The 27785-nt window shown below is 37.1% G+C and overlaps 1 protein-coding gene across 3 annotated transcripts in view; it reads left to right on the top strand.

The window, feature by feature from the left end:
• LOC108414168 (piezo-type mechanosensitive ion channel component 2) overlaps positions 1 to 27785 on the top strand; it is an 86946-nt gene that overhangs the window by 11783 nt on the left and 47378 nt on the right. For 2 of the 3 annotated variants that reach the window (XM_037531148.1, XM_037531150.1), the window contains exons 3-12: positions 2375 to 2500; positions 7202 to 7244; positions 12140 to 12302; positions 16708 to 16969; positions 17401 to 17614; positions 21047 to 21215; positions 23146 to 23247; positions 24563 to 24598; positions 26241 to 26370; positions 26642 to 26802. In XM_037531148.1, coding sequence (XP_037387045.1) covers positions 2375 to 2500; positions 7202 to 7244; positions 12140 to 12302; positions 16708 to 16969; positions 17401 to 17614; positions 21047 to 21215; positions 23146 to 23247; positions 24563 to 24598; positions 26241 to 26370; positions 26642 to 26802 — 1406 coding nt within the window. The remainder of the gene's footprint in view (positions 1 to 2374; positions 2501 to 7201; positions 7245 to 12139; positions 12303 to 16707; positions 16970 to 17400; positions 17615 to 21046; positions 21216 to 23145; positions 23248 to 24562; positions 24599 to 26240; positions 26371 to 26641; positions 26803 to 27785) is intronic. The other variant, XM_037531149.1, reaches the window with a different exon arrangement.

Below are 27785 nucleotides of genomic sequence, written 5' to 3'. Positions count from 1 at the left end.
GTCAATGGGCAGAGGCTTATTTTAGCTGTACCCCTGCATTTTAGAACAGGAAGTGAGACTGCATGGTGAGCAGTTGGGTTACTGTAATATACAAATAACATTACAAAACAAGATCAGTTAATATCAGTTAGTTCCTAGTTAGCTTGTCTTAATTTAATTGCTGATATCTTGATAAGTCGTATTATATAGGACTGTACAGTGCTTATTCACATTCTGTTCTCATGTTCTCAAACATGTATGTCTACACTGAACATGTGAAACTTTGTTTATTTCTTACAAATGTAGTCCTTTCTGTGCTTCTGAATTTTCCTTTGTATTACTGAACTTTTTAGTCAGTGTAATCGGTGCTATGCTGAAAAAATGTTCTTGATTAAAATGTGGTAAGTTGCATCACAGTTGCTTTATTTAAATATGCTTATTTTGGAAATAACGTTTGACAGACATAGCAACAATAACTAAGGGAAATGCCCTTTTTATTATTATTATTATCTAATAACATTATGACCATCTCCTTGTTTCTACACTCAATGTCCATTTTATCAGCTCCACTTACTATATATGAGCACTTTGTGGTTCTACAGTTACAGACTGTAGTCCATCTGTTTCTCTGTGTACTTTGTCTAACAGTGGACACAATGTTTCAAAACTCCAGCAGCCCTGCTGTGTCTGATCCACTCATACCAGCACAACACACACTTACACACCACCACCATGTCAGTGTTACTACAGTGCTGAGAATGATCCACCACTCAAATAGTATCTGCTCTGTGAGTGTCCAGAGGGGTCCTGACCACTGAAGAACAGGGTAAAAGGGGGCTAACAAAGTATGCAGAGAACAGATGGACTACAGTCTGTAATTGTAGAACTACAAAGTGCACCTATATAGTAAATGGAGCTGATAAAAATGGACACTGAGCATAGAAACAAGGAGCTGGTCATAATGTTATGCCTGATTGGTATATGTACTGCATTTGAATTAAATGTTTTAAGTGACAGTCTCCATCTTTTTACAGAGATGCTTGTTAGGAGTTTTAGCTAAACACAAGCACATTTCTTTGGATGCACATTGAAAATGCACATTTAAAAATTGTCATATTATTGCTAAATATAACCAGAAATGAAATTTAAGTTCGTATTTAAGTACTTACTTCTCATCTGTCATTTTTTGATAAAACCTGTTTAAAAAAGCTTCACTAGATTTACCAAAATGTGGCCTTTTCCTCATCACTTACACTTTTGTTTTATGGGGACAAAAGCAGTCGCATCTGGAGCAGTGTGATGTGGTTTAGGGTTTTAGCAGGGAATTTGAACCACAGGCTTCTGGCTCTCTCTTTTCCATCAACCTCACATTAATGAGCATTCTCTATCCTCTCTGTGACTGCCTGGGGCAAACTTGAGGGGAAATTAGCACAAATTGTTTTGTGCTCTCAGTTTTATGAAGCCATGGCAGGCCTGAGCCAGGGCTGAGTCAGATAAGGTAGGTTAAAAAACCTGGCAACCTGGAGCTGGTCTGTGTTTGGGATCCTCGGGTCTCTGTACTAAACTTAATGGTCGTTTGGAGTAGGTTAGAGATCATGCTTCACAGCAACAGTTGGACCAATACATTGGAGCATATGGAAATTTGGTTAAGAGAAAGTGCAGAAACTCATGATTATTGCTTGCTGTATTTTTGCTACAGTAGGTTATAAGATAAAATGTTTATTGGATATGTAAAGGAGTGTCCATAATTACAGCTATATTGCAGCTAGATATAAGCTCTAACAAGTGTTGATAAGGTTTATAGTTCTCTAGTGATAACAGGAAAATCCTTATCCAGTGGAAAATGAAGGATTCACAGTGAAATTATCACCCAAACAACCCTTAGCATCACTTCAAAATATGTGCAACATAAACATTCCTGAGTGTTTTGCTGCATTTGCTAAAAACATACTTTTTCCTTAACAGCCTTACTTTCGTTTTAACCAGAGTAGGTTACATTCTATCATGATTTGCCACTTTTCTTCCTACATCAGCCTGATGTTAGTCTCTTTATGGCTTTGTTTGGCCAAAACATGGACACTCATCCAAAAAATACTACATTATTGAGATGTTCTGTGACCCTGTGGAAGAGTGTGTAAATTCTGTGTGTTGTGTTTCAGAGATTTCATGTAGTATTCTTGTATTCATATTAGCAGTGCATGATTAGTCTGATTTATCAAATCATTTGGCACCAATATGATCTAATTAAACTAATTAATAATCATATGAATTATGTTGTATTAGTTATTCAGTTACATAGTTACCAAGACATACAATAGGGTATTCATTTAAAGTTGTGTGTGTTTGTAATAACATCTTGTAATCCCTTTCCCTGATATTGTTATGTCTTCTACAGGCCACACAGGGCGTTTGCTGAAGTCTCTGTGCTTTGCCTGTGTGATCTTCCTCGTGTTCCACATCATCTACCAAATCACAGTCAACAGTCTGCTGGCAGGAAACACCATTAGGCCTGACTTCAACTGTAAGTTCAACACGCTTTTAAGTATGATGTCAAATCAGCTAGACATATTCAGTTACAAAGGATTGTACAAGGTAAAGTAGTTAAATAGTCATTGGCTGTGCAGCTTGCTTACAGACTTAAATGCCTACCGTGACACAATACAAAGCAGACCTTAGTTATTAGTAGCTTGGAGTAATTTAAAATTACAGATCATTTTTAAGGACTTAGAAACACATTAATTCTGGTCTGATAGAGACAGTGGTCAAAGTGGTCAGTCTACCATTTTATAATGATCTTTGTCCAGCAGTGCTTGTGGAAAGACAGGCTCACACTTGCCAACAGAAAAAAGAGGCTACCTAAGCACAAACTGTAACATCTGCTCACAAGATGTGTATTGATAGATAATCAACAGATGGAAAAGATTGGCTTGGTGTTATCGCTGACTGAGGTCATTGCAAAAGCCTTTTAAGTGTTTCAGAAGTGGAAGATATTGGTTAAATTATACCAATATATTCGTCACGTTTCAAATTATATCTGACAGATAGCTACATATCTTTTTTTTCTTCTTCTTCTTCTTCAAGATTTATGTTAAAAAGCAAGTGCCTTCTGCTTTTCACAGTCCATTAAATATAAACATACTGGATCAGAAGTACTGACATTAGTTTACATAATATGTACATAAATTGTGTTAAGTTTATTACTATCAGTTTTATGTAATATCAATATTGGTTCTTAAGTCAAACGGACTGAGCAATGCTTGATTGCAACATACTCAACGCATGTTTATATGACCATGAAAATCACTTCAGGCTTTAACACGATATTATTTCATGAGTATCTAATTTAGGAGAAAATGGCCATATTGTGTATCCAGTGTGTGTGTGTGTGTGTGTGTGTGTGTGTGTGTATATGTATATGTATATATATATATATATATATATATATATATATATATATATATATATATATATATATATATAGAGAGAGAGAGAGAGAGAGAGAGCGAGTACTTTTCAAAACAGCCATTTGATTGCTAAGCACTATAATAACCCAAGACCATATTCTCTAAGGGGGTAGCAATCCTGGGTTCACGATTCGATGTTCTTATGATATTTTGAACAAAATACAAATGAAGAAACATGAGTTTCATAAGATTGTTGACAGCTTACTAACAACACTTGAGCCGAGAGGCATGAGGAGTGCAGGTAGTTGATTGGTGCCAAATGTTTGCAAACTTTGTATTTAAACTATGCAGGTGCATTAGGTGGCTTGATCAGTAGAACATCCGTTATCCATGATGCATTGTCACACCTGCATGATGCACATTGTCACAGTTTTGCATATCTCCATATGAAACATGTTGAACGGAGCTTACTTTAAGGAGAAAAGACAGAGAGACCATGAGTCTGAAAAGCCTCTTGGGCTGGGCAGTTTGTGGATAGTTGGCTTTCGAAAGCTCGTGAAACTCTGCCTCAAACCATTAAAGTCATATTTGTCTAGACAGGACTGCTCCTGAGCTTGGAGAGATTCCTCACCAGAACTTTATATTTTCATATTTTATATTTTGCCTTCACAGACAGGTGTTTAGATCTTAATGAAAGCTGATTTGCAAACATTAGAATATGTTGTTCATATCTCATCAACCATTCTAGTGTTCTAGTCAAATATAAATCTATAATATGTTGATTTTATTTAGGAATAAATCCATCAGACTAAGTTCTTATGTTTCACCCTGTGAGATCCTTCAGAGCTGGCTTTTCTGTCCCAATTAAAAGTCAAAAAAGCACAAAAACTCTCTACACTGCGTAGGCCATCTGTCTGGTGCTCTGATAACATGACACCCTTCCCTCCTATTTCTGTTCTCACCATGCTTCTGTCCTCACTGTGCCAAATAAGCCATTAATGCAGTAACCTGGAAACAAACACAAAACATGGGAGAGCTGTTATTTGAGCAGTGTTTTGACTTTAAAAAATGTGACGATGATGTGTGTTACAAAGTTATATATATCTCACTGCTCTTAGAACAGATTTTTTAATTTTCAGTTTTTGTCTTGAAAATGCCTGTTGCCCCTTACATTGTGTCTGGATTTCATAAGTGCACCAATAGACATGGCCCAAAATTATGTGTGAAAAAAAGCCTGATTGCATAGACTTACGTTAAATATAAAGTATGTTTTTCCTTCTTTTATGAAGTTCTTATTTTGGTGATGTGACTTTGATGTGAAGGTTTTCTTCCGACAGTAACGACATGTATGTACCTACATTTAATGTATTCTAAACCTAACCTTAACTCTAACCTCACTTACAAAAATAAATGGTTTTGACCTATCAGTTAAAATAGAATGAAACAGACCTTTTGTAATATGCCTAGACCATTTTGTCAAAGTTAAGACCCTGTTGTTGGTCCTGTTAGTGTAGCTCGCCCTTGTTTTTCTCAGGATTATTGAGACATTTTTATTCTGAAACGTTGACGCATACACATATTTCTTCAGTCCTCGCCAGAACCTTTGCAGAGTTAGTGATGTCTCACTAAGCCAGTGGTGTCTTGCCCCTTTAGTTCCTTCTCAGGCTCCAGTGCATTGTGCTGACCACAATCATTTTTATCACTTTTTATAGACACGAGTTACTGCTAGCTGAAAAAGACATATCCTGCTGCAAAAAAAGACAGAAAATAGCACAAGATAGTAAGAGTAAATTTTCGGTTACCATCAAAGATAAAGTTTCTATTAGCTCCTTCTGAAAAGTAATGATCTTAAAAACATCTGACTAATGGAAATGCTACAAAAACAGCCAGGAACTGCCTCTAAAAAGAAATGAAAACAAAACAAAAGAAGTATGTGCAAGGAACACTGACCAGATGGGTCCCTTGGGAAGGATTTGGCTTAATAAATAAAAGCTGAGGGTTGATTGCAGCCTTTATGAAAAACAAGACCATAGTGTTGATTAATGATAATGAGCACAGTGTTGCCTCATAGCTTCATCAGTGCTTTCAGCACTTAGAAATGCATGCCCCTTAAAAAAAGCTTCTATGAACTTATGGTCTTTTTGACCTTTCTGACCTTGTAAAGCTTTTGAATTTTCCATTGTGCCTCGTATTGATGTTTCAGGCCTGCAATAATATGGAATGCCTGTGCTTTTAGGTATACTGCTATGGATTTGAACCCCATCACCCTTTCATTAATACACTACATTTGGCTTGGGACATTATCCAGTGAAATTCTGTATATTTATTTTTGGTATCATGACTTAAGCCAATATTGTTAAATACAGACCTTGAGCCAGGTAACTCTAACTGTTCATATGAATGATACAATCTTATGGGGAGGAGTGGCATTATTGCTGTTGTTACAAAATGCTTAGGATTGTCCATGTGAACAAGTCAAAAAACATGGAAATGAGGTATTATTGTATTGAACTGACCAAAAGATTGCACATCAGGGAAAGTTTAACCATAAACCATCATAGTATAAAAAGCATCACTTAGAATACTCTCTTTACAGTAGATGTGATGTTTTGAAAGTTTTGCCAATTGTCTTCTGAAGCACAGTTGTTTCTGTTCCGTGAAACAGCCATCAATACTCATCCACCTGTTGGCTCGGTTTGGGCTGGAGGCATTTAGGTGTTACGAATGTTTGGATCCAGGAATGTCAGTTTTTCTTTTATGGCAGTGCTATTCACAGCCTGACTAGACATTTTCTATTTACATCCTCAGCAGTGCTTTAGTGCTCCAGATTCTGTTAAAACAGAAGGATAAAATATTACTACTCAAAGTTTGTACTTGGCTGAAATCCTGCAAATTTGGTAGAAGGCCGATTTTTCCAATTGTCATAATTCCTTATAAATTAACTTAATTCATACTGTCACATCTTTGCTATTATTGGATAATATGTAGAATAGCAATTATAAAATGAAGAGTAGATGTGTTCAAACCTTTGATTAGTGTATGCGCATATGTACTTCAATATAAAAACCTGTAATTGCCTGCGATGTTTGTTTGATGTTTACCAAATGCAGTTCCTAAAGAAGTGGGTTCCTGTGTGTGATGTCACACTTGAATTATGGAGGTTCAGACTTTGGTGATTGCTCAGAGGCTGAGTAATGCACCTCTGCCTCAAAAGGCAATCCAACACCTAATTACACACCTAATTTACTAACAAAACAGACAGACATATTGATTTGTCATTATTGTAAATACTTCAGTTATAGATGAAGCTGTGTACAGTTCTTCTTGGCAGCCTAACAAAGTCCAGTTACCGGCACCACTCGGCTCTCAAGGCAAAGAATACCTGGAAATGAAATGCAGTGGCTGGAATGACGATCGGGAACTTTATTAAACAAACATTTAAATAGAATGTACTTTGTCTGTTTGTTTGCTTGTTGAAATGTTCCAGACTGTGTGAACTATTTTAAACCATTGACAGAATAAGGCCATGATATAAAAAAACTAACTCAAGAAATAATGTAAATGCATTACACAAATATTTTTATCACTGTATTGATTGATTGTGTTGTGAAACTGTAGCTATAAATGACTTTTTGCTCACATGAAAGCAAAAGATAAATTAGAAGTCATTCACTAGTATCACAAAGTTACCTGAAACGAGCTCCCAAGAACTCTGCAATGGCTATTTTCATTTTGTATTTACAAATACAGTTGAGAAAATGGGTTATAAAGAAAAATGTAAACCAAATGTTAAAAGCCTTTGTTTTTTGTTTCTCCAGGTACGATGTGGGAGAAGTCTATACGACAGATTGGGTTTGAGAGGTAAAATATAATGATTTTACTTTGTCTTCTGACTCCACATGGATTATTTTATGTCTGTCGCATACACTGTATTGCAAGTTGAAATCCATTTCCAAATGACTTTGACGCATTGTAGATTAAAGCTAGAGGTGTCAGACTGCAGTCTAGGAGGGCCAAGAAACTGCTAAGCTTAGTATTTTCCCTGATTTATCACACTTAATTCAACCTTTATGGGTGGATTTGAATGTTTTAGAGCAGTAAAATGCTCTGCAGAGCTGTGATCTTCCAACATTTGAGTTCGAGATTCATAGATATTCTCTCTAGAGAGAGTGTTGTACGTTGGTAATCTTGGAGCTGCTGTAGATTGCCATAGTGTTCTGCTGCTGGCTTTTTCAGTTCTATTTGCAGCATGAATTGTGAGGCTGCTATACTGGATAAATTGAGCATGAATCTTCCCCTCCCAGGGTCAATCAGCTCTGACCACATGGCATTTTACAGTCAATAGAGTTTCACTCGGGTGAGTGTATGCTTTGAAACTTAAAGCAAGGTCAGCATGAAAGGAGCGTATTAAAGAGAGAAGAGAGCACGAGAGCAAGAGAGCACAAGAGCAAGAGAGCGAGGGGGGGCGGGGTGAAGAAAAAAGAAAGTCTTTTACACTTTTGATACTGGTGCATTAAGAAAGGAGTTTGTGTGTAAAGTACCAGGGAAAGGTTTGGACTCATCTCATTGAGTGTGTTTTTCATAATCTTGCAGAAATTTTGGTTTAAAGGCTTATGCTTAAATGCTTGTTTTTTTTTTCTCAGACAAATATAAGCCGTGAAGTTGATGACAGTAGTCTCATTTATATTTACGCCATTGCCATCACATAAGGAGGGCCTAGTCCATTTTTGGATTTGTAGGCAAGAATTCTGGATCATATGCAAGGGCCTGATGGCATGCATAGGAAGACCAGGAGCAAGTTGCAGTAGACAAGCCTTGAGATAATAAGAGACTAAACAAGCATCTGGTTGGTCTCCCCATGGAGAAAGGGTTAAATACTTTGGATGCTGTAGAGGAATAGCTTGCATGACTGAGTCAGGTTTGCAGTATGAGCAGAGAATGACCAAATCCCCACTTAGTCTCCATTTAGAAATGTATTGACGTTTAGAGATGGAAAATATCGAACCACAATCATTGTATCATCCCGATTACTGTATATTAAGTTAATTTGTCTGATCAGCTGTGTTGTAAGGTAGGATGCCTTTAAATAGTTTTATTTGGGTGAAGGGCAATATTTCTAATTGCAGTAATTCCATATTCCGCACGCACAGCTGTTTCATCATTTTCATGTCTTTACTATTAACAGCGTGAATGTCCAAAAGGGGCTTGTGCTGGATGTTGTGTTTTTCAGGTGCGTTTTGACAGTTTGGGGTTTAAGGGAGGGCTGTATGGAGGAGCACCAGACTTGGTCCGTTTGTTTGGAAGAGATTTCACTCATGGTACACCCCTTGTAGCTTATAACTTAACATGGTGGAAAAGTATCGACTAGCACACTCTTTTGCAGTTGGTTGTCTCGAGTCTAGGTGAGCGAGAGATGTTTGTGATATTTTTAAAGTATTGAGCCGCTTGCCTTTGTAAGCATCATGTTAGCAGAAAACAGAATCAAACAGCATTACAGCCCACTCACATACGTGTTTAGCAGTCTGCCCATCACTTCAAACGGCTCCAACCTGTATTCTCCCTCCAACCGGCAGCTTCCCTGAAGATGACTAAACCCAATTACACCTGACCTGAGCTTGACAGCCTTATTTTTCAGAGCCTGTCTTGACATATGGATGTGCTCACAAGGCCCTGATCCTATTAACCGCGGTTTTCCTAAGTGCGGGAACGTCCGAAGCATGTCTTTTGCCAGCAGCACTGCAGACAAGGAGCCCAGGGCTGCTGGAAAGTGGCAGGAAGCTGAACTGTAAACTGTTTATGTCCCTAATTGACCTGTTACTCCAACGAAGGCATTTAGCCATGACATTACGGCACACTGATGCCTCTCTCCTCTTAAACCTGGCATGGAGATGCAGGAGAGGGAGGAAACAGAGCCGCCAAATTGACTTAGAGCCGGGACGGCAGGGAGTGATGAGTCTAAAGTGGCTGCTTTGGCCCTGAAAAGATAGAAACCGGGCATGTTATTACATAGTGTTTTCGCCAAGAGCTGTTAGCGTGAGTTGAAGCACCTATTTAGGTGTGGTTTAATTTGAGTTTCTACAACCCCCACCACAGATGAATTATTGACCATTGTGTTTATTTGCTTTGTATAGATGTTTATCCTTCATGCATGTGTTGCTTCATATGTGTGTTTCCTGGACATACCCATGCAGCTTGTTGAAGCAACATAGAGGTTCTATCAAAAGTGCCATTTGTAAGTATTTTTAGTATTTTTCAATACAGGATGCAAATCGAATGTAAGTGTGATTTAAGGTCCTTCTTGTTTTTATTTAAAAAAAAAATACATATTAAACTTTAAACTCCTGCAAAACAAGTTTTGACCTGAATAGCCTACCGCTTCATTATGCGTGAATACAAACATGAAGATTTGTTTGAATGATGCATACCTCTAGCCTCAAATGCTATATAACTTGTTTAGCTGACAGGTTTTGTGCTGTGGTCTCATGGCAATAGACCTAAATCTCATGGGTTTTATGCTCTCCAGAGAAGTTTGTTTCAGCTCAGTGCCATCACAAAACAGAAAGTGAGATCAGCTGCGTGTTTGCAGTGCGTTACTCAGCTCAGTTAGTTGCCAATATGGCCTCATCACATTAAAGCAAAATATGTTGATTAGGCATGCTGTAATGATCACAACATCAAGGCTGTTCAAACTGAAAATTTGCAGTTTGCAGATTAATATTAAGTTTGTGCTCATAAATTTTTCTTTCTACATCTGTCTATTTTAAATCAAGCTCCTATGCTCATTGACAAGAAGACAGACAGAAAAAACGTCTGTTTCCATCCATCACGTTCAGTAGCTCTGTAGGTACATTGGCCCTTTGTGAAAGTATTGTTTCATTATGTTTTAAAGGGCAAAGTTAAGCTCTTCATCAAATGGAAATACCAGAGGTTCCTAATTAGACAGGAATTCGTTTTTCCAACATTGATTAACTGTTGCGCCTCCACTCTGACACTTATAAGGCACACACCCCTTGTTAATCTAGTCAGTGACAGGCTCTTTTCTTCAGAAAGCCACATTTTACTGACAAAAAACATTGCAGTGTTTTTTGCAATCAAAGTGACAGCAAGAGTTGCTTATTGTAATTAGTTTCACTTGATTAAAAGTGTGGCATGAGAGGTAAATACACTTTGGGTCACAGGAAAAAACGTGTATTAAAAAATGTATCTGTGGTAAAATAAATCTCCTTATAAACTGGCAAGTAAAAAGGTTGAGAATCACTTCAAGGATTATGTTTATTTCTCATCTCTTAGCTATTTACACCTTCTCTTAACTTTGAATATAAACATAATGTCCTGATGTTCAGTAGTTTAGGCAGGAGAACTTCAAACATTTCTCAGGGATTGTGAGGTGTGATATTTGACACATTGAATGAACCATTAAAGTGTCCCGTTGCTTGGCTGCAGCTTTCTTATCACTGCTTATTTCCTGAATTATAAACGTACTTATTATTTTGCAAGCCCCTGACATCACAGAAGTTTCACTTTGTGGTTTTAAGTAAAAGTTCAAACTGTTTGCACAGACCGAAAGTACACCACAATGCTTCTGAAAGAAAAGCCAGCCTCCTTCAAAAACAGGATTTTATGGACACCCTAATGGAGCTCTGAAAAAAAAAAGGTTTTGAAGAAGTCATTCCTATATAGAATAACACTTTAGAGAAGGGTTTAATTTCACTGGGGATGCTTTAGAGGAAGCCAATGTGTGTTTAATGAGAAATATTTATATCCTTTTAACATGGGGCAAGGCTGATTTTATGGAACTGGGTGGAGAGGCATATAAAACCAACGCATTATAGCACACAACAGATGTGCAAAAAGCTGTAGTTGGAAAATGCTGCCGGAAAAATCAGCATTCCCAGAAAGTTCCCACCTTTCCATCTGTCCAGATGGTGTTTGTTCACAGGAGCTCTGCAAATGCATGTGGTATTTGGTTACTGGCAGATGAACCCCAATAACAAGTTCACACGTGACAGGGTTCTCATGAAAATACTAGCCTTACTTTAACATTGCTGAAGTTCTCAGAACATGAAAGAAATTACACAGAAATGTATCTGTATTGTGAAATATGCACATATATGCACATTAATGGTGTTATATCAAAATATGATGCTGGTCCAAATATTGCCATAATCAGAAAACCTTTTAGTAACTTTTTTAGGGTGAGATGTTGCATTATTAAAGCAATAGTTTGATAAAAATTCTAACTTGTGTAATTTTTCCTTGAATGTAGGCAAAGTAATGTCAGCCAGGTAATCTCAAAAAGACTTTCTCATGTCATTTCTGACCCTGAATGACCTTCTAAGTGTGTTGTATAGAAATAAACAAAAAGTATGTTACAAAACGACATTTGTTCATTTGTGAAGATACGATTATTTTGTATAGTGTCAGAAACCACAAGAGCAAGTCTATGATTTTATAATACATATTGTGTCATATATAATTGGTGAGGTATAAGCTTCCATTAATTGCTAGCTACATTATATATTATAGCTCAAGTGTAATTCCAAAGCCAACTTAAAACAGCAACTTAAAACAACTTTAAACAGCAAACATATTGGCTGATTGACTACATTTTGGGAACAATTAAAAATTATATTTAGATTTTTTTGTTAAATATTTGCTTAAAGAATCCCAGTAGAATGTAAACCCACAATCAGAGCCTTGTCAACTACTTGTCTTGAAACCCAGCAACTCATTTCTGGTGTCTTCACTGTGGTCAGCGTTGTAGGGGCAGATGCAAGCAATGGTATCCGGGTGTTTATCCCAGACATTGGCATGTTCATGGTAGGCCTGGGCACCTGGCTGCTGTGTAGGAGTCTCGAGCAGAAGAGGCCGTCGGAAGAAATGGCTCAGTACAACCATGACTTTGAGGCAGAAGATCAGGTAAGATTCATATAGACTATTAAAGCGTATTTTCATTCTTACTCTTATTTTTACTCTTCTCACTATCAGTTCAATTAATTGTGTTGACTGTAGTCACTTGTGGAAAATGAATAGCTTGTACTTAATGGCCATCTGGGCTGGAGATTAAATAAATGAAGGATGGTCTCAGGCTTTTACACAGTATTGTATAAGTACAATGATAATTTTAATTGACATCCTACATCTAATTAGGCATGGTCAGTTATCCCTTTTTGGTCTGCTGCCATCATCTGAGACCAAACTCACCCAACAACAGAGCGAAAACTTTAACAGCTATGCTACTTAAGAGGCACTTCTAAACCTCTTTTTAAAGAAACATACAAATATATTGTAATACCATCCAGCTCTACAAGCAACAGAGAAGCAAGCAAAAAAAACAATTTGGTTTACCCTCAACAGAATTCTGACTTGTGATCGGGCAGTTATTTCAAATCTGGTAGGCCAAATAAGCAGCACACAATGTTTAGCTAGTATTTCATTTGATAACAAGAATTTGTATTTTTAAAAGTTTCATCTGGTTTTCTGTTTGATTTTCACTTATTCGTATAGCTTATTTTACAGCATTTTGCTGGGTGGCTCCGCAGCTCTGTGTGTGTTCTATAAATGCTGTGTGCTTTTCTTTTAGAAATGTCTGACTTGTTAACACGAACGCTGAAACACAAAAAGAGAAGTTCTGGGTAACTCACGACATGCAGAGCTGGTCTTTTGAATTAAAAATATTTTCACTTAACAATGAACAGTAAATTAACATTACGAGCAGATCATATACCGTTTTCTCACTATGTGGTCTGCTCATAAAATTACGATAGTACAGCAGTGCAAAGGGATCACATTATCTGCCCAAAAGTTTATGATACTGAAAATGAAATAAATTATTAATATTTAATTTAATATGTAGTCAGCCATGACTTTAGTTTCCATCCATCCAAATTAAAGTCTGTCATCAGATTAGAACATAAATTCTTTTTTTTTATATATTTATTCATATTTACAAGTGCAAAAAGCAGAGTCTCAGTTTGGTCCTAAACAGTTCAATTGCAACAGGTGTGGCAATAGAACAGTAATTCCATAAAACAGAGAGCCATTATTTTTTGGTATTGATTTTGCTGATATACTGGGACACTGAAGTATTTGACTACATTAACAGTTCAACAAATTCAGAACAGTTGTGTTGACAAAAAGTGATGTTCAAAAGACGTAGAGACATGCTTGCACACTTATGTACACACACAAGCACATTTTCTAAGCCGCTTATCCTCCTGGTTCATGGGGGTGCAGGAGTCTGTCCCAGCACTCGTTGAGCGGAAACACCCTGGACAGATTGGCAGTCCATCACAGGGCAGCATTCTTATACAGACATGCTGTGTTTATTAGTTTGAAGGTTCTTTTACTTGCTCTAGCTTCAGCTCATCTTGATGTGCATCCTTTATTTCTTGGACTGAAAACAAAGTGAAGGGCTTGTGGCAGTCTCTCCAAAGCATAGCTCTATATTTTCCTGTAATAAAACCCTGTTGTATTTTACACTGGAATGACTTGTAAACATCAGAGTGACAATTAGCTAACAGAGAATCTCTTTGAAAAGAATGGCATCCTTAGATGAGGGTGACGTCACTGTATTTATGATTTTTATTTTAAAAAGGCTGCTTGGGATCGCATGTAAAATGCATGGCAGAGCTATAAAGTACTTAAGTTTTATTTGAAGAAATAGAAAGCTATGATTAAATGTCTGTAAACGGCATTTTTCCTAAAAGGTTCTGCTGTTTAGTATTTGTTTACCTCCATTATAAGGCTTTATTCTCATGAGAACAACTTTATTATGCTGTAGAATTAAGGTGGGAAAATGGTGCATAGCCAAATTTAGACTGTAAGATATCCCATACTGAACTGAAAATGTAGCTGCATTTACATTAATGTGGCTAATTTATTTGCTTTGGGTGCTCAGTTCAGTTCAGAATGGTTTATACAAGACTGCCACTTTGTGTAGTTTGCCTTGCATTTTGCATCACACTTCTTTTTGTGCTCAGCTTATAATGAACTGAAATAAATGCTTAGCTGTCCACATATATTGTCAAGGTTTCATCTTCTTAAAGGCTTTTAACAGCATAAAACTAGGATGCATTTTCAGAGCCAGATGAAGTCTAAGCCTAGACAGAAAAGGTATAGGTTGGTATAGTTTAGTGGTGGTTAGTATTGTGTAGTGGGTATCACCTCTGCCTTCAGACCCTCCCTGGTAAAGCACCCTACACTATACCAAAAAGAGTCACTGGACTCCTAACACTACCTTCACCTACCTTTGTAAAATGATCAAATTGTAAGTTGCTGTGGGTAAGAGTGTCTGCCAAATGCCATAAATGTAAAATGATTTTTAGGTGTGTATATATATATATATATATATATATATATATATATATACACACACACACACACACACACACACACACACACACACATTGCAATGTAAATTTCCCAACTAGCCTCCTGAAAAGTCATTGGTACAGAATGTAAATGTGCAGTTTCTCACATAACTGTAAATTATTATGCAAGTGTGTAATTACATTCATACAGTGTAACAGGACAAAAGCGATAACTCTCAGCGTCTAATGGTTAATGTCAAATTCTAGCCTTACTTAATGTTCAGGAAACCGGCCCATAGTGTTTAATCAGTAAGCATTAGCACAAGGTCTGTGAAGAGCTCTTGTGTGTGTTCAGTAGAGCCAGAATGCCGTGCTAAGGTTAGGGTGCTGGTTCCTGTGCTGTAGGCCACACATGTGGAGTAGTTAAAAGCTTGTTTAGTTTATTGTGTGTTGTTGCTGATGGAGTACAGATTTACAGAGGTGGGTTAATATGCAGCAGGTTTGTTATGTTGCAGTCATGCAGGGACACAATTTTACACAGACGTAAGGCTGATTCATACTTGATGCACATTAGGGCTGAAAGATTAGCCGTGATATCACAACTACAAATAATTGGCAGACTGCACGAGGATCAGCGTTCAAGCCTCAAGCCAGAAATAGTAGAAACAATTGCAGTTTAAATCATAATTACATTTGTCTGAAAAATTGTAGTTAGATATTTTGCCAAAATTGTTCAGCCCAAGTGCACATAGATGAGTCTACATCAAGACACAGTGAAGAAGTTGATGAAGAAGTTCCACTGTCTCGCTCGCTAATTTCTTCAATTTTCCACTTCTCCCTCTCGCTTGTTTATTAAGTATAAAACATTTTCAGTCACAGTTTAAATTTATTTCATCTGTGCTGTTTTCTGTGCTCTCCTTATAGAGGAGTTCTATAGGAACTCTCCTATAGTTCTTCTAGGAGCCTTAAGCCAGAAACATAACCTATGCAAGTATGCAAGTGCTTTAAGATAGAGCTGGGCAATATGGCCAAAATCTTTATCACGATAAACAAAATTCATATCGTTCAATATCGATACATATTGCAATAAATGTCCAATCATTATTTCTTTTAAGTTTGAAGGCTGATTTTTGCTCCTGGTTGGTTAATTGCTGTTTTAAACTATACTTTATGGTCAGAACTTAACACCAAACAGTGAAACATTTCACAAATCTGTCATGAGAGAATGGGAGAAAGTGTCTAGTGAACTGTTTTTATCAGCTGCAAAAGCACGACTGCAGTTTTTGTAATAGTTATGATTTAAGAAAGAAAACAGATCATTTTTAGCTGCCTGGTGACGAGTATTCGGCTGTCCCGTTACAAATGCTAAATAAGTGGCCAACAGTACTAAACTGTTTAGTTTCTCAACAACATCAACTTAGTATGAACAGCAAACATTAGCTTGCCCGGTAGGTCAGTGATGGATTACACCGCCTTACTACCATCACTCCTACCACATCCATGTCAAAGCACATTGCACTATTCAGTCACCAGCTATTAGACATCTGGATTTCTCTATGGTAATTTGAGGGGTGAACCAGAATATATCTAACATCAGACAAATAAAGTCCAACTTTTAGGTGTGTTTAAACTGAAAGCGGTGCTTTTGTGTCTTATTTGATCTACAGTAACATCAATTCACTGTGTTGTGCAAGTGCTGCTTCAAGTTAGCCAGCTGCTAAAACAGCTAGCAGATACTATTCTCCTGCTTTCCAGTGCCTCACAGCTTCCTCGTGCACTAATACTTGAATGTGACTTTTTGAGCGCTGCAAATGTTTCTGGTATATTTCTGTCCTTAGCCTACTCCACGAGAGTTACTCTGTCTGTATCTGTTGGGATATATTCATGTTGTCAAACAAGAGCTTAGTTAAGGTTTGGGGAGCACTCAAAAGTGGAAGAATCATTAGCTAGCTTCATTGTAGTTCTGTTTCATGTTGTGTCATTTGACATTATTTCTGTGAATCCACATGCAGGAGGAGGAGAGTGAGGAGAAGCGGGACCTTGATGATGAAAATGACGAGATGCTTTTTGATGAGGACTTTGATGCTGAAGATGAGGCTGAGGAAGAAGATGATGGTCTAGAGGAGGAAGAAGAGGGCGAAGAAGTGAAGGAGAGTGCTAAGATGAAGGTCCTGCGTATAGTTGCAGGAGTGGCCTCTAAAGTGAAGGATGTCATTGGTAACCTCATCACTACAGCAGGGAAGGTGGTAGTGACTGTATTGCTGGGCCTGACTGGTAAGAACCGCTGATAAAATGAGGCTGATGTTTAAAGCAAAAATGACAGACATTTTCAACAAGAGGCACTTGATAGCAGCAGCTTATTGTCAGATAACAACAACATTACAATGTGGAAGAATGTTATTAGTTCTCCTTTTGCTTTTTAGCAATTTCAGGGAATTCTAGACATGTTCATTTTTTATGTGAACTTAAATTAAATTACTAAATTATACATTAAACTCTTAAGAATGGACACCAGCTCCAGGTCATAACAAAGAAGAAAATAGCACAAAAATGTGAACAGTATGTTATAGTAAATATTTATTTTGTGGGAAAGTTTTGTCATTGTGCTTTCTAGTCCAGTGTCAATCTTTCATTAAAGCTACATGTTTTCTGTGTGCTTTTAACTTTATGTGCTCTCATCTTTTCTTTTCCCTCTGTGCTCACAGGTATGATGCTGCCCTCTCTGACCTCAGCTGTCTACTTTTTTGTCTTCCTGGCTCTGTGCACATGGTGGTCTTTTTGCCGGACTTTTGACACCCTCCTTTTCAGTTGCCTGTGTGTGCTGATGGCCATTTTCTCTGCTGGTCATCTCATTGTCCTCTACCTCTACCAGTTCCAGTTCCTCCAGGACAGCATCCCACATAATGACAGCTACATCAGGTTTGGGATAGAGAATCTGTAAATCTTTAAATTTAGTTTTTAAATTTAGGTTCTAGGCATCACACTAAACTTGAAGAGCCTAGGATGAAATAGGGACTTCAGTCTTCATTGCATTCTGTATCTGTTTCTGTAGCTGTTTCATCATAATTTTTTTTGTTGTTTTATCTCTCCTGTCTAGTACATTGGTCTATTAAATTAAAGTCATGAATGGCATCTTTAATTTGAAGGTGTGTTTATTTTCAGGCCTTATATTTTGGCTCTGCCCTGATGGATGTTTTCTGATTCTTCAGCCTCATGATAGAATACTTCTGGCATTGACATTGATTTGGTCTTCATTTTAAAAAACAGCAGCAACAGACTACAAATGTAAATTCCACCTCTATAATGAACTATAGACATTTTGCTAGCTGGATTTTGGTTGAACAACAGAGCCAAGATACAACTAGCAGCCAATACAGGTTAGCTTTTTACATCAATAGAACAGCAACAAAGCTACAAAAATGTGCTAACTAACGCACAGCACCGGTGTAGATCATGGCATATGTTGGCTGTTAGCAGTTTTGCAGCCAGTGTAGTACGTTCACAGTGCCAGTAATCACCCAAAGAACCCTGTTAAGAGTACTGTATTATTCTGAATGCTGACTAATCCGTCAGTGGATGTATTCAGGATGTACTATCAGATCACTTTTTAATCAATACTGGCTTGATAAATAATGCATGTCTAAATGCACCTCTACCCTGTGGCATGGTGCTATGTTGTATTTCAGTATCATAGATAACCTTTTTTGAAACAGTATTGTTTTTTGAAGCAGACTGTGTCTGTCAACAGCTATTTTGAAACATAGGTCAGATCTCATCCAGCACCTGTTCTCATTCTCTCATCTTTACAACAGCCTGCCAATAAAGGAGTTTGCGTGTGAATGGAGTTTATGAGTCAGACAAACTGAAACTATTTTAGTTGTTGTGTAAACTTGTGTAAGTTTATATAATTGAAGTAATGGCTGAGTAATATTAGGAAAAAGTCAGATTGCAATATTTAAGATTTTTGCAAGAATATTGTGATATTTGATAGAGCAAATAATCTCCCTAGTAATGGAAATACTTGGTTTAGAGAGCTACTTAAGGAAGTAATTCAGTATTCTGGTTTGCTTAATGACTGTCTTCTATTAATACTTCTGCTTCACAGTATGTACAAAATAACACATTTAGTTTATTTTGTTAGATATTTCAGATGCGACATGGCTTGCAATATATTAAAACACATTAGTGAACCTCTGATATGCCTATATTTTTAAAACCTCATTAAATGATATTTACTGGATCATGTGAAGGCCTTGATTTGTCAAAATACCTATTGAGGTTGGTCAGCATACCCATCACACACAATAAAGAAAAAATTCTGTAATTTATTAGAGGGCTCAATTGCATGCTGTAGCATACTACTGTTTCATTGTATCATATTTAGATAGGCCTGTTTCACAGTAATGATTAACAAACAATATAATGTGCAATTTTAGTTGGAATGTTCAAGTAACCATGCATACACATATTTTGTAGTTGGGAGCTTTGTATGTTTAAGAGTATGACAGATTATTTAAAATGTTTTGTGCAATTAGTCAATTTTTCAATCAGCCAGAGGCTATATTATTAATTAGATTCCCACAAAGACTAAAGCTGATGGCCAGCACGCACATCCTTAATTCGTCTGCACAATATGGAACATCTCACTATGGCAGGAGCTAGCAGTAGTCTACAGCTGTAAAACTGCAACATGTAAAGAATATATTGTTAACAAGCTTCAAATATCAACGTTTAAGCTAAATCTAGTGTGTGAAAGTCAAAGTAAACTACCATTAGCAGCACTAGGTGAGGAAAAAAGTTTAGTTAACATTGTACATTTGTATATTGTTTATTCAAACAAATAAAATACATGGTTAGCACTTGTTTATGATTATATGACAAATAGTAAAAATTGAATTGAAATGACTTATTTATTAGTAGGTTATCATTATTAGTATTAGTAGGTTATCAGAGCACCTTTAGAGCTTCCTTGTGCCCATGTTTATACAGAATAACATTATATATATATTCCCATTGGGAATACAATATTCAAATGTAAACATTTGGTAGCATAAATGGTTAAAAAAACCCTACCTAATGATATGAGAGTGCTGTTTGCTGGCATTACTCTTTCCTTTTCCTTGTCATGCGCTAATTTCCATCTCTCATGCTCAATAACCTTTGAAGGTGCCTGCTTACCTGTCAGCACAGGGACTAATGTGCTAATATTTAAAGAGCAGAGAGAAATCAAGCATCCCTCATTTTCAGAGGCTTTTTTCTAGAGTGATCTTTGTCACTCTGAAGTTACAGCCTCACTGCATCTATTCTTAACTATTAGTTCATTATCCACAATATTTCTGTCTGTGTGAGGTATTCTGAAATTTCCCCACCTTTCCCATAATACTGCCAAGCCATGCTCTGATTGGGTTGCTCATGTCTCTCTATACTCCCAGCACTTTCCCTGTGCCTTTGTATTGTTGTCCTTGACTCACTGTTTGCAAATTGATTTCAGGAGCTTTAATTCAGTTGCCTTGGAAGAATAAGGCCATTACTTCTAAGTATAGCTGCATCATCTTGGACGACCCTCACTTCCTCCTTTTCATTTGGTCTAATCTCAGGCCCCTTATAAAAAGATATCAATTTGATGGAACAGTGCTTCGCATTGTTCATCAGCAAATGCAGTGATGGGAGTTTATGAGCCTGACGATTATGTGCATGATGCTAAACTAGGTGATGTGAAAACTACATGCAATCACTGGTGCTAAATAAACACCTACAGTGTGCGTTGGAGGCTGATATAACTCTCCATTGTTCACTGGGTCTTTATACTGTATGTCTGGCATCTGAGAAAACTAAATTTTGTGGTGGCTCCAGTGAGATTTGCAGAATATTATGTTTCTTCAGCATCACCTATGTGAAAATTGTTTACATGATGTTTTTGCATGTAATCCTCTTATGGAAATTATGCATCTTGGAGGTGGCACCCTGTTCCCCGGGCATATTGGCTCACTGTGGCAGCTTACACAGTAGGTGTGTCCATGTCCCATGTCCCATGTCCCATGGCCTAATTGTGGCTGTCGACAGAGTCTTGGCCTTGGTCTACATGACTGTTGAAAGAGATTGTCGACAGACGCCACTTCCCACATCATATCCTGTTTGCATTCACAATAGAGCCATGGAACTTGACCATTCACAAGTACAGGAAGAAGGTTTAGCAGGAAGTGACATCATCAGGATGGAGGCTCATGTCTGTGTAGAACTGGCTCTGATGATTCACTGCAAAGGAAAATAGAGAAAATACTTTGCCTAAAAATGCTTTAAAAGGTTTGCTCAAAAATCATGATCTCTCTCTCTCTCTTTTTCTCTCCCCAGTGTGTTTGGCATCTCCTCTATAGTTCAGACAGACTGTGTCTCCACTTGGAGGTTCAATGTGAATTCCAACCTGAAGTGGTACCATTTTGTCAATCCCATCATGCTCCTGGTACTGTACTACACACTGGCCACCTTGATCCGTCTTTGGCTGCAGGATCCCATGATCACGGTTAAGACTAATGTTACTTTTCTTTCCTATTGTCCTGTAAATTAAATATTGTCCATATACAGCATTCATAAGGAGTTGTGATTATAGATATGTTGATATAACAGGCAAGCCAAAATTTGCTACTGGATATCTATTAGCCTAAACAGTTTTAATCTAGTTTCTGGCATGTGAATAAGACAGGTGTGCCAGAACTACAGGGTGGTAGAGCTCTAGGACCAGAGTTGAATACCATTAGAGTAACACAGTCTTTTCATCACAAGTAGGGTTGTAGCAACAAATCAATTACATCAGTATCTCTGATAATTTTATTAAAGAATAATTGGTCTCACAACACCTACTTTTTTCCATCTAATATTAAATCACTCAACTAAAATGCAGGCATTGGAAGCCGTGCAGGTGTGTATGACCCAAAAAGTGAAAAAAATGTGAGATGTATTCACTTTAACATTACCTAAAAAGACGGTTTCATGTAAACTGTGTGAAACTGAGCTGACACTATGCTTGAGAATCTTTGAGAGAGTGCACTGCATTAGGCTCAGCATGGTTAGCAACTGAGATACTACAACTGCAGTCATCATCTGCTTTTTAGCTGGTGCTGTTTTCATTTAATAAATAGAAAAGTGAAAAACATTGCTGATGGGATGAATTATACTTTGGAGTTCTACACCCGAAACACATTGTTTGCAGTAAAATTATGCTACTCTGTTGCCAAAGTTACATTTTTCTGGATTTAGAAAATTATTTGTTGAGAATGCTGCAGGACTGTGTGCTTCACATAGCTGACAACAAAGCTGTTTCGGTATGGACTGTATTGTGTAAAATGTTAAATATTTATAGCTAATTGCTAACAACCTAACACATAATTTCTTTTCACAGTTAACTAATTAATTGAAATCATAAGGGACTGATTAATCGATTACTGACCATCATTAGTATTAGCCCAAATGACAATTGGAATGGGTTTGGAATGAATTTTCCTTTTTTTGAAATGTCTGCATGGTTGAAGAGTGTAGTCTGGCATTATTAACTGGAAGCAGGTGGCATTATTAACTTGCAGAGTAGAAGACACAGTAATACGATTTGTCTGTAGTAGTGGCTGTGAAGTAGCAGAGATGCTATAAGATCACTAGAATGTCTAATCAGTACACTCAAATTTATTGTCTTAACAAGACTTTAGCATGGATTTCATTTGGTAGTGCAGTAAATTGTAACATGTTTAGTTAACAAACTTTGAGCCATTGTAACAATATGTAAAATTAGCATAGCATGACATTTTGTCCCAAAAATGCTAAAATCCAAAATCAATTGCTTAGCGTCCAAGAACAGAGCAGTATTCCCTACTATCCCCCCTATGGCTACACAGCCCTGCAGTACATAGTTTTATAGAGTGGTCAATAGTCCATGTCCTTTAAAAAGCTGCATGTATGAGAATGTATTGATCTGTGGGCTGAGTGTTTCTCTGTTTACAGTTTGGAAAGCTAGCAGTGATCATATCTTATTACACTCTAAATCTGTAGGTGACAATACAGGGAAGCCATTCCGGAAAGCAGTCAATATTAATGTTGATGTCTATATAATTATAAAACATTTTGTTTTCATCCAGCGAGATTGACCTTATTTAACATTTTGTGAGTCATATTTTTATCAATATTATTATTTTATTTTTAAGACATAAAGAATTAGTCATAAAAACTCAGGAACCTCATTCATTTTTAATTTCTTTGCACTATTTCAAATGCTCTTTTTACTGTGCCATCACTTTAAAGTGTTTTTTGTTTTTTCTTTTTAAAAAAAAAAAACAACATACGTTGAGTTAGGAACATTTGTTCCTTCTGTAAAGTTACATTTTCAGAGGTAAATACTGGCAGTATTAAATTTGAATTCATTAGGCATAATTCTTTTTTTTGTTTCATTATTCCCTTATTTATAGGAGAATGAGGAAGAGGAAGTGAATGAAAACAGTGATGCACAAACAGCAAACAGGAGGAGGCAGTTGTGGTGGATGGCACATCAGAAGACTGAGGAGAAAAACGTAAGTAATGTGCGCTCACTGTAAATGGATTAATAGTAAAGAAGACCAGTCATGCTATCAAATAATACATTTTAGCCTTCTGTACAAACATTAAGGACAAAATTTAAACAAACACCTCCACTATAAGTTAGTTAGCAGTACCAACTTTTGCTGTTGAAGATTGTGTAAGAAGCTAAGGCATTCTTCAGCGCACACTGCTGAGAGACTGTGAAATTGGTTAAAAGTGGTTGGCTTCTAATAATAACATAGGCTGAGATGAAACGCACAATCTACTAAAAACATTCTGTTGTGATCAAAAATCTTTAAGAAGTTTGTAAGGTTTGGACAATATCAAATCCAGACTGGAGCACTGGAGCTTTTTCTTTCTGTGGACACCGATAAACTGGAGCTTAGGTAAGGTGTGTGTGTGTATGTATGTATGTATATGTATATGTATATATATATATATATATATATATGTATATATATATTGCTTTAATATATATACAATTGCTTTAGCTGCTAGTGCTCACTTAATAAATGTTTGTCTCAACTCAGTAAAGTCACCTGAAATATGCTGAGGGGAAAAAACTGTGTGTGTTTTAAAATTGCATGGTTTTATGGTGGCTTCACAAACAAATGTTTCATCTTTCGCCTCTACCAACTCTATAAATGTAAAAGTTTCACTGGAGTCAGCCATATATAAAATATATAATATTTTAATACTGTACTTCATCAGCAACAGCAGTCATTGGGGATGAGTCCTTTCTCCATTTGATATCAGACCAAAAATGTCATTGACCTGGTTTGTCCTCATTTTTCTCACTGAAATGACTTGAAATGGTAAATAATGTTTTTTTTAAAGCTCTGGCATGACGCAGTACATTCTTACTTACAAAAATAGCCAGCATAAGAGTTGCTCTTTAAATGGTGGACATTTTAATAATTTCATGAACATTAATAATTTCATGTTTTTTAAAGTGGCAAGTGCCTCAAAAGAGAATATCAAAACACATAAACTGGGGGGTGAAAGTGTCTTAGTAGCTCTTGATAGATATTAGGAGTCGTAGCCTTTGGCCATGCGCCAGTAGATGGCAGCCGTATTATTCCAACAGCAGGGTTTCAGCTGTCCTCAGCAGGACTGAAAGCTTTTGGCTCAGGGAGGAGCGAGTCAGTGATGGTCTCTAATCGCTATAGGCTACTCCTCTTTGTTCAAGCTTTGCATTGATGTTAGAGAACAGAGTAATGCCATCGACCCTCTTCTGCTGGTCAATACCTTCACCTCACTCTTTTTTTTTCTCTCTCCATCTCCCTCTATGTCTGTTTCTCTCTCTAGCTACTGTCCACTCAGGATGGTTACAGCACCTCTGAGGTTAGAGCACATTTGTGGTTTTCCCAAGTGTTCTGAAAACTGTGCGTATCGACAAATTTAAGCCCAAAGATGTTACGCCACAATTGATTCTGTCCTTATATAATTTCGTTGCCCATAGTGCACTTGTTGTGGCATGATTTTTAGTGGTGTTGCATTAAGGTGGGTGTACACTACAGAATTGTTAACCCCGATTTTAAGTCAGATTTACCTGTTCTGACAAATTGTCAATGGTACTGGCATTTCGCAAACACTCATCCATCCGAAGTTTTGAGTTTCTGCTACGCTTCTTGCACTCTGTTGTTTATGCTTCCAAATCACAAAAAGTTGGGACGATATAGAAAAGCCAAATTATAGACAGTTAGACTTGTATTTCATTGCAGTACAAACACAATATATTTCATGTTTTGCCTGGTCAGTTTCATTTTGTAAATATTCCTCCAATCCTGCCTTTCAGACTTGTAACACATTGCAAAAAAGTTGGGATGGGGCAATTTAGGGCTAGTAATGAGGTAAAATAGTTAAATAATGATGTGATTTGAAAGCGGTGATGTCAACATGTGATTATAATCATGATTTGATACAACAGCAGCATGCAGGAAAGACCTAGTCCTTTAGTATCAGAGGTTCGCCAGGTTGCCATCAAATGCATGAGCGGGATAACGGTTCTTTCTGATGGTCATTCATCTATGAGAGATATAAACACATGGGCTCAAGATTTCTTTGACACACCATTGTCAATGGTGTCACTGCACTGCATAGTGTCAAATACCAGTTAAACCAATAGAGAATGTGTGGCACATTTTAAAATGGAAAATGTGACAACAAAGACCTTATACTGTTGCACACCTTAAAACCATTTCACAGGAAGAATGGGACAAAATTACACCTGAAACGCTAGGTATCTTCAGTCTTAAACATCTTTTAAGTGTTGTGAAATTAAATAGCAACATTACAAAGAGGTAAAGGGTTTACTGTCCCAACTTTTTTTTAATATGTTGCAAGAATCAAAATTGAATCAAGTGTTTATTAAAAAAATAAAATTGTCATGAAGTAAAACATCAAATAATGTACTGTTACATTGTTTTCAGTGCAGGTCAAAAATTATTTACAAATAACTGTTTTCAAGCTAAAATTTAATTTAACATACAATCCCAACTTTTTTCTTATTTGGGACTGTACTTGTCTTGCATGTAATACCATCTGTTTGCCTAGTCATCTAATGTGCACTCTCTCACAATAGTAACAAGAAATTCTGTAAAAGACTGACATTAAGTGTGACATGCTCTCTGTTTTTGCAGTCTGTTGGATTGTGTAAGTCGTGTGGTGTACACTTGGCTTGTTGGAAGAATTTGATATATTTGTTTATAGTTTTGCCTTTACTAGACATTTATAATATTAAAAATTCAGTGTTTTAGACACCTATAATTGCTTTTATTAAACGTTGAGGTGCCTTTTTTCACAATGTGTGGATAAATACTGCTGGATCTTTGAATCTTTTTAGTTGTCTGGTGTGAATATACACTTATCATATAGCTTAATATTAGGATAAACAGATTAAGTAGATGGGTTTGTTTATTTTGGATAACCATGAAAGATAAAAGTGTAAAGCAAAAAATATGTTTTCTGCCAACTTACCTCACAGGCAGCGATAGTGAACTCCAATGGGACATCTTTTGGCTATGTCTCCACCCAGAATTCAGAGAATGGACCAGTCAGCTTAGACCTCTACTCCACTCCTAAGTATAAAGTGGACCACACCAATATTGTTGATGGTGAGACTAATGTCGTAATTTCATATTCTTCATATTTATTTTTAAACAATGAGTTTTTTGTCACATATTTTGCATTTTATGGATGTTGCCTTATGATTACTGTATTAAAACATACATATAAACAGACTGATGAAATGTTATAATTATTAGAAGTGCATAAAGCTAGCAGTAGAGGTAGAGCCAGCAGTTAACTGCTATTTGTGGGTTGAACTATCCATCTAATAACAGTCTGTGACTATGTATAATGGTGGTCGTATACCATTTAACACAGACCAGAAAGATGGAGAGATATATGAAGTAGTGGAGGTGCCACAGGAAGAGGAAGAGGAGAAGACGGAAGACAGTGAGCAGTCCAGCAGCCCTGGAGCTTTTGCCAAAGTCTTTAGGTTCATCATGAAGCAGAGCTATGTCTGCGCTCTCATTGCCATGATGGTGAGTATGTCAGAAGTCTTAATGTTTATTGGGAAAAGTCAAGCCTAGGTTGCATGTTATTTATTTGTTTGTTTATTTATTTGTTTGTTTGTTTGTTTGTTGCTATTGTTGATTTGTTGGGCACTCGTGGGCTGGAGGTTGGGGAACCAGCCTTGTGACTAGACGGTTGCCGGTTCAATCCCCTGAGCTGACAGGACATGACTGAATTGCCCTTGAGCAAGGTCCTCCAACAGTTCTCTGGGTGCTGTGGATAGGGCTGCCCACTGCTCTGGGCAAGTGTGCTCACTTGCCCCTAGTGTGTGTGTGCATTCACTAGTGTGAATGGAGAGTATGGGTTTCACTGCACAGATCAGGGGGAGGTTAATGTCCCTGTTGTGGGACTAAGAAAGGGTAACTTAACTTTAAAGGTAAAGTTAGCACATGCCGTCCTCAGAGATGCGTAACACCAGCCATTTTAACTTTTCAAACTGCCAGCAGAGAGCAACTCAAAAATCCTGCCTATGAAGTTTAAATCCAGTTGATACAATTTTTTCAGTTCCACCAAATGAATCAATCAGCCAGTCACACACCTGCCTCAGACTCCATCAAGTTGTTAAGTAATGTCTAGAAGATTTGTTTATGTGGTTTTGACCGTACCTGACAAACTGCTATCTGTAAACATAGACAAAGACAAAATTCAGGCTTGGAAACATCAGTTTTTAGCTATGCAACATACCTTTGTCGATTTTTAGAGAACATAGTTACGTAGTGTTAGAAAACACATAAGCCAGTTTGAGTTAGTGTGTTTTGCTACTTGTGTTGAGACAAATGTGTGATAATTTAGGCAAGCAGTTTGCGCAATGTTGATTGCTGTTAATAGGCTTCCGTTACTTACTAATTACATTAGTTTTGTAGTTCTACTGCCTGAAGAGACAAACTACATTAGAAAAAAGCAGAAAATTGTGCAAATTTGATTGTCTGTTCTTTTCTCTCTTCTTCTCTCT

The sequence above is a fragment of the Pygocentrus nattereri genome, chromosome 19, assembly GCF_015220715.1.
Source record: "Pygocentrus nattereri isolate fPygNat1 chromosome 19, fPygNat1.pri, whole genome shotgun sequence".
NCBI classification, from domain to species: domain Eukaryota; kingdom Metazoa; phylum Chordata; class Actinopteri; order Characiformes; family Serrasalmidae; genus Pygocentrus; species Pygocentrus nattereri.
Note: the sequence above shows the minus strand (reverse complement) of the source record. Positions and strands in the feature narration are given on the sequence as shown.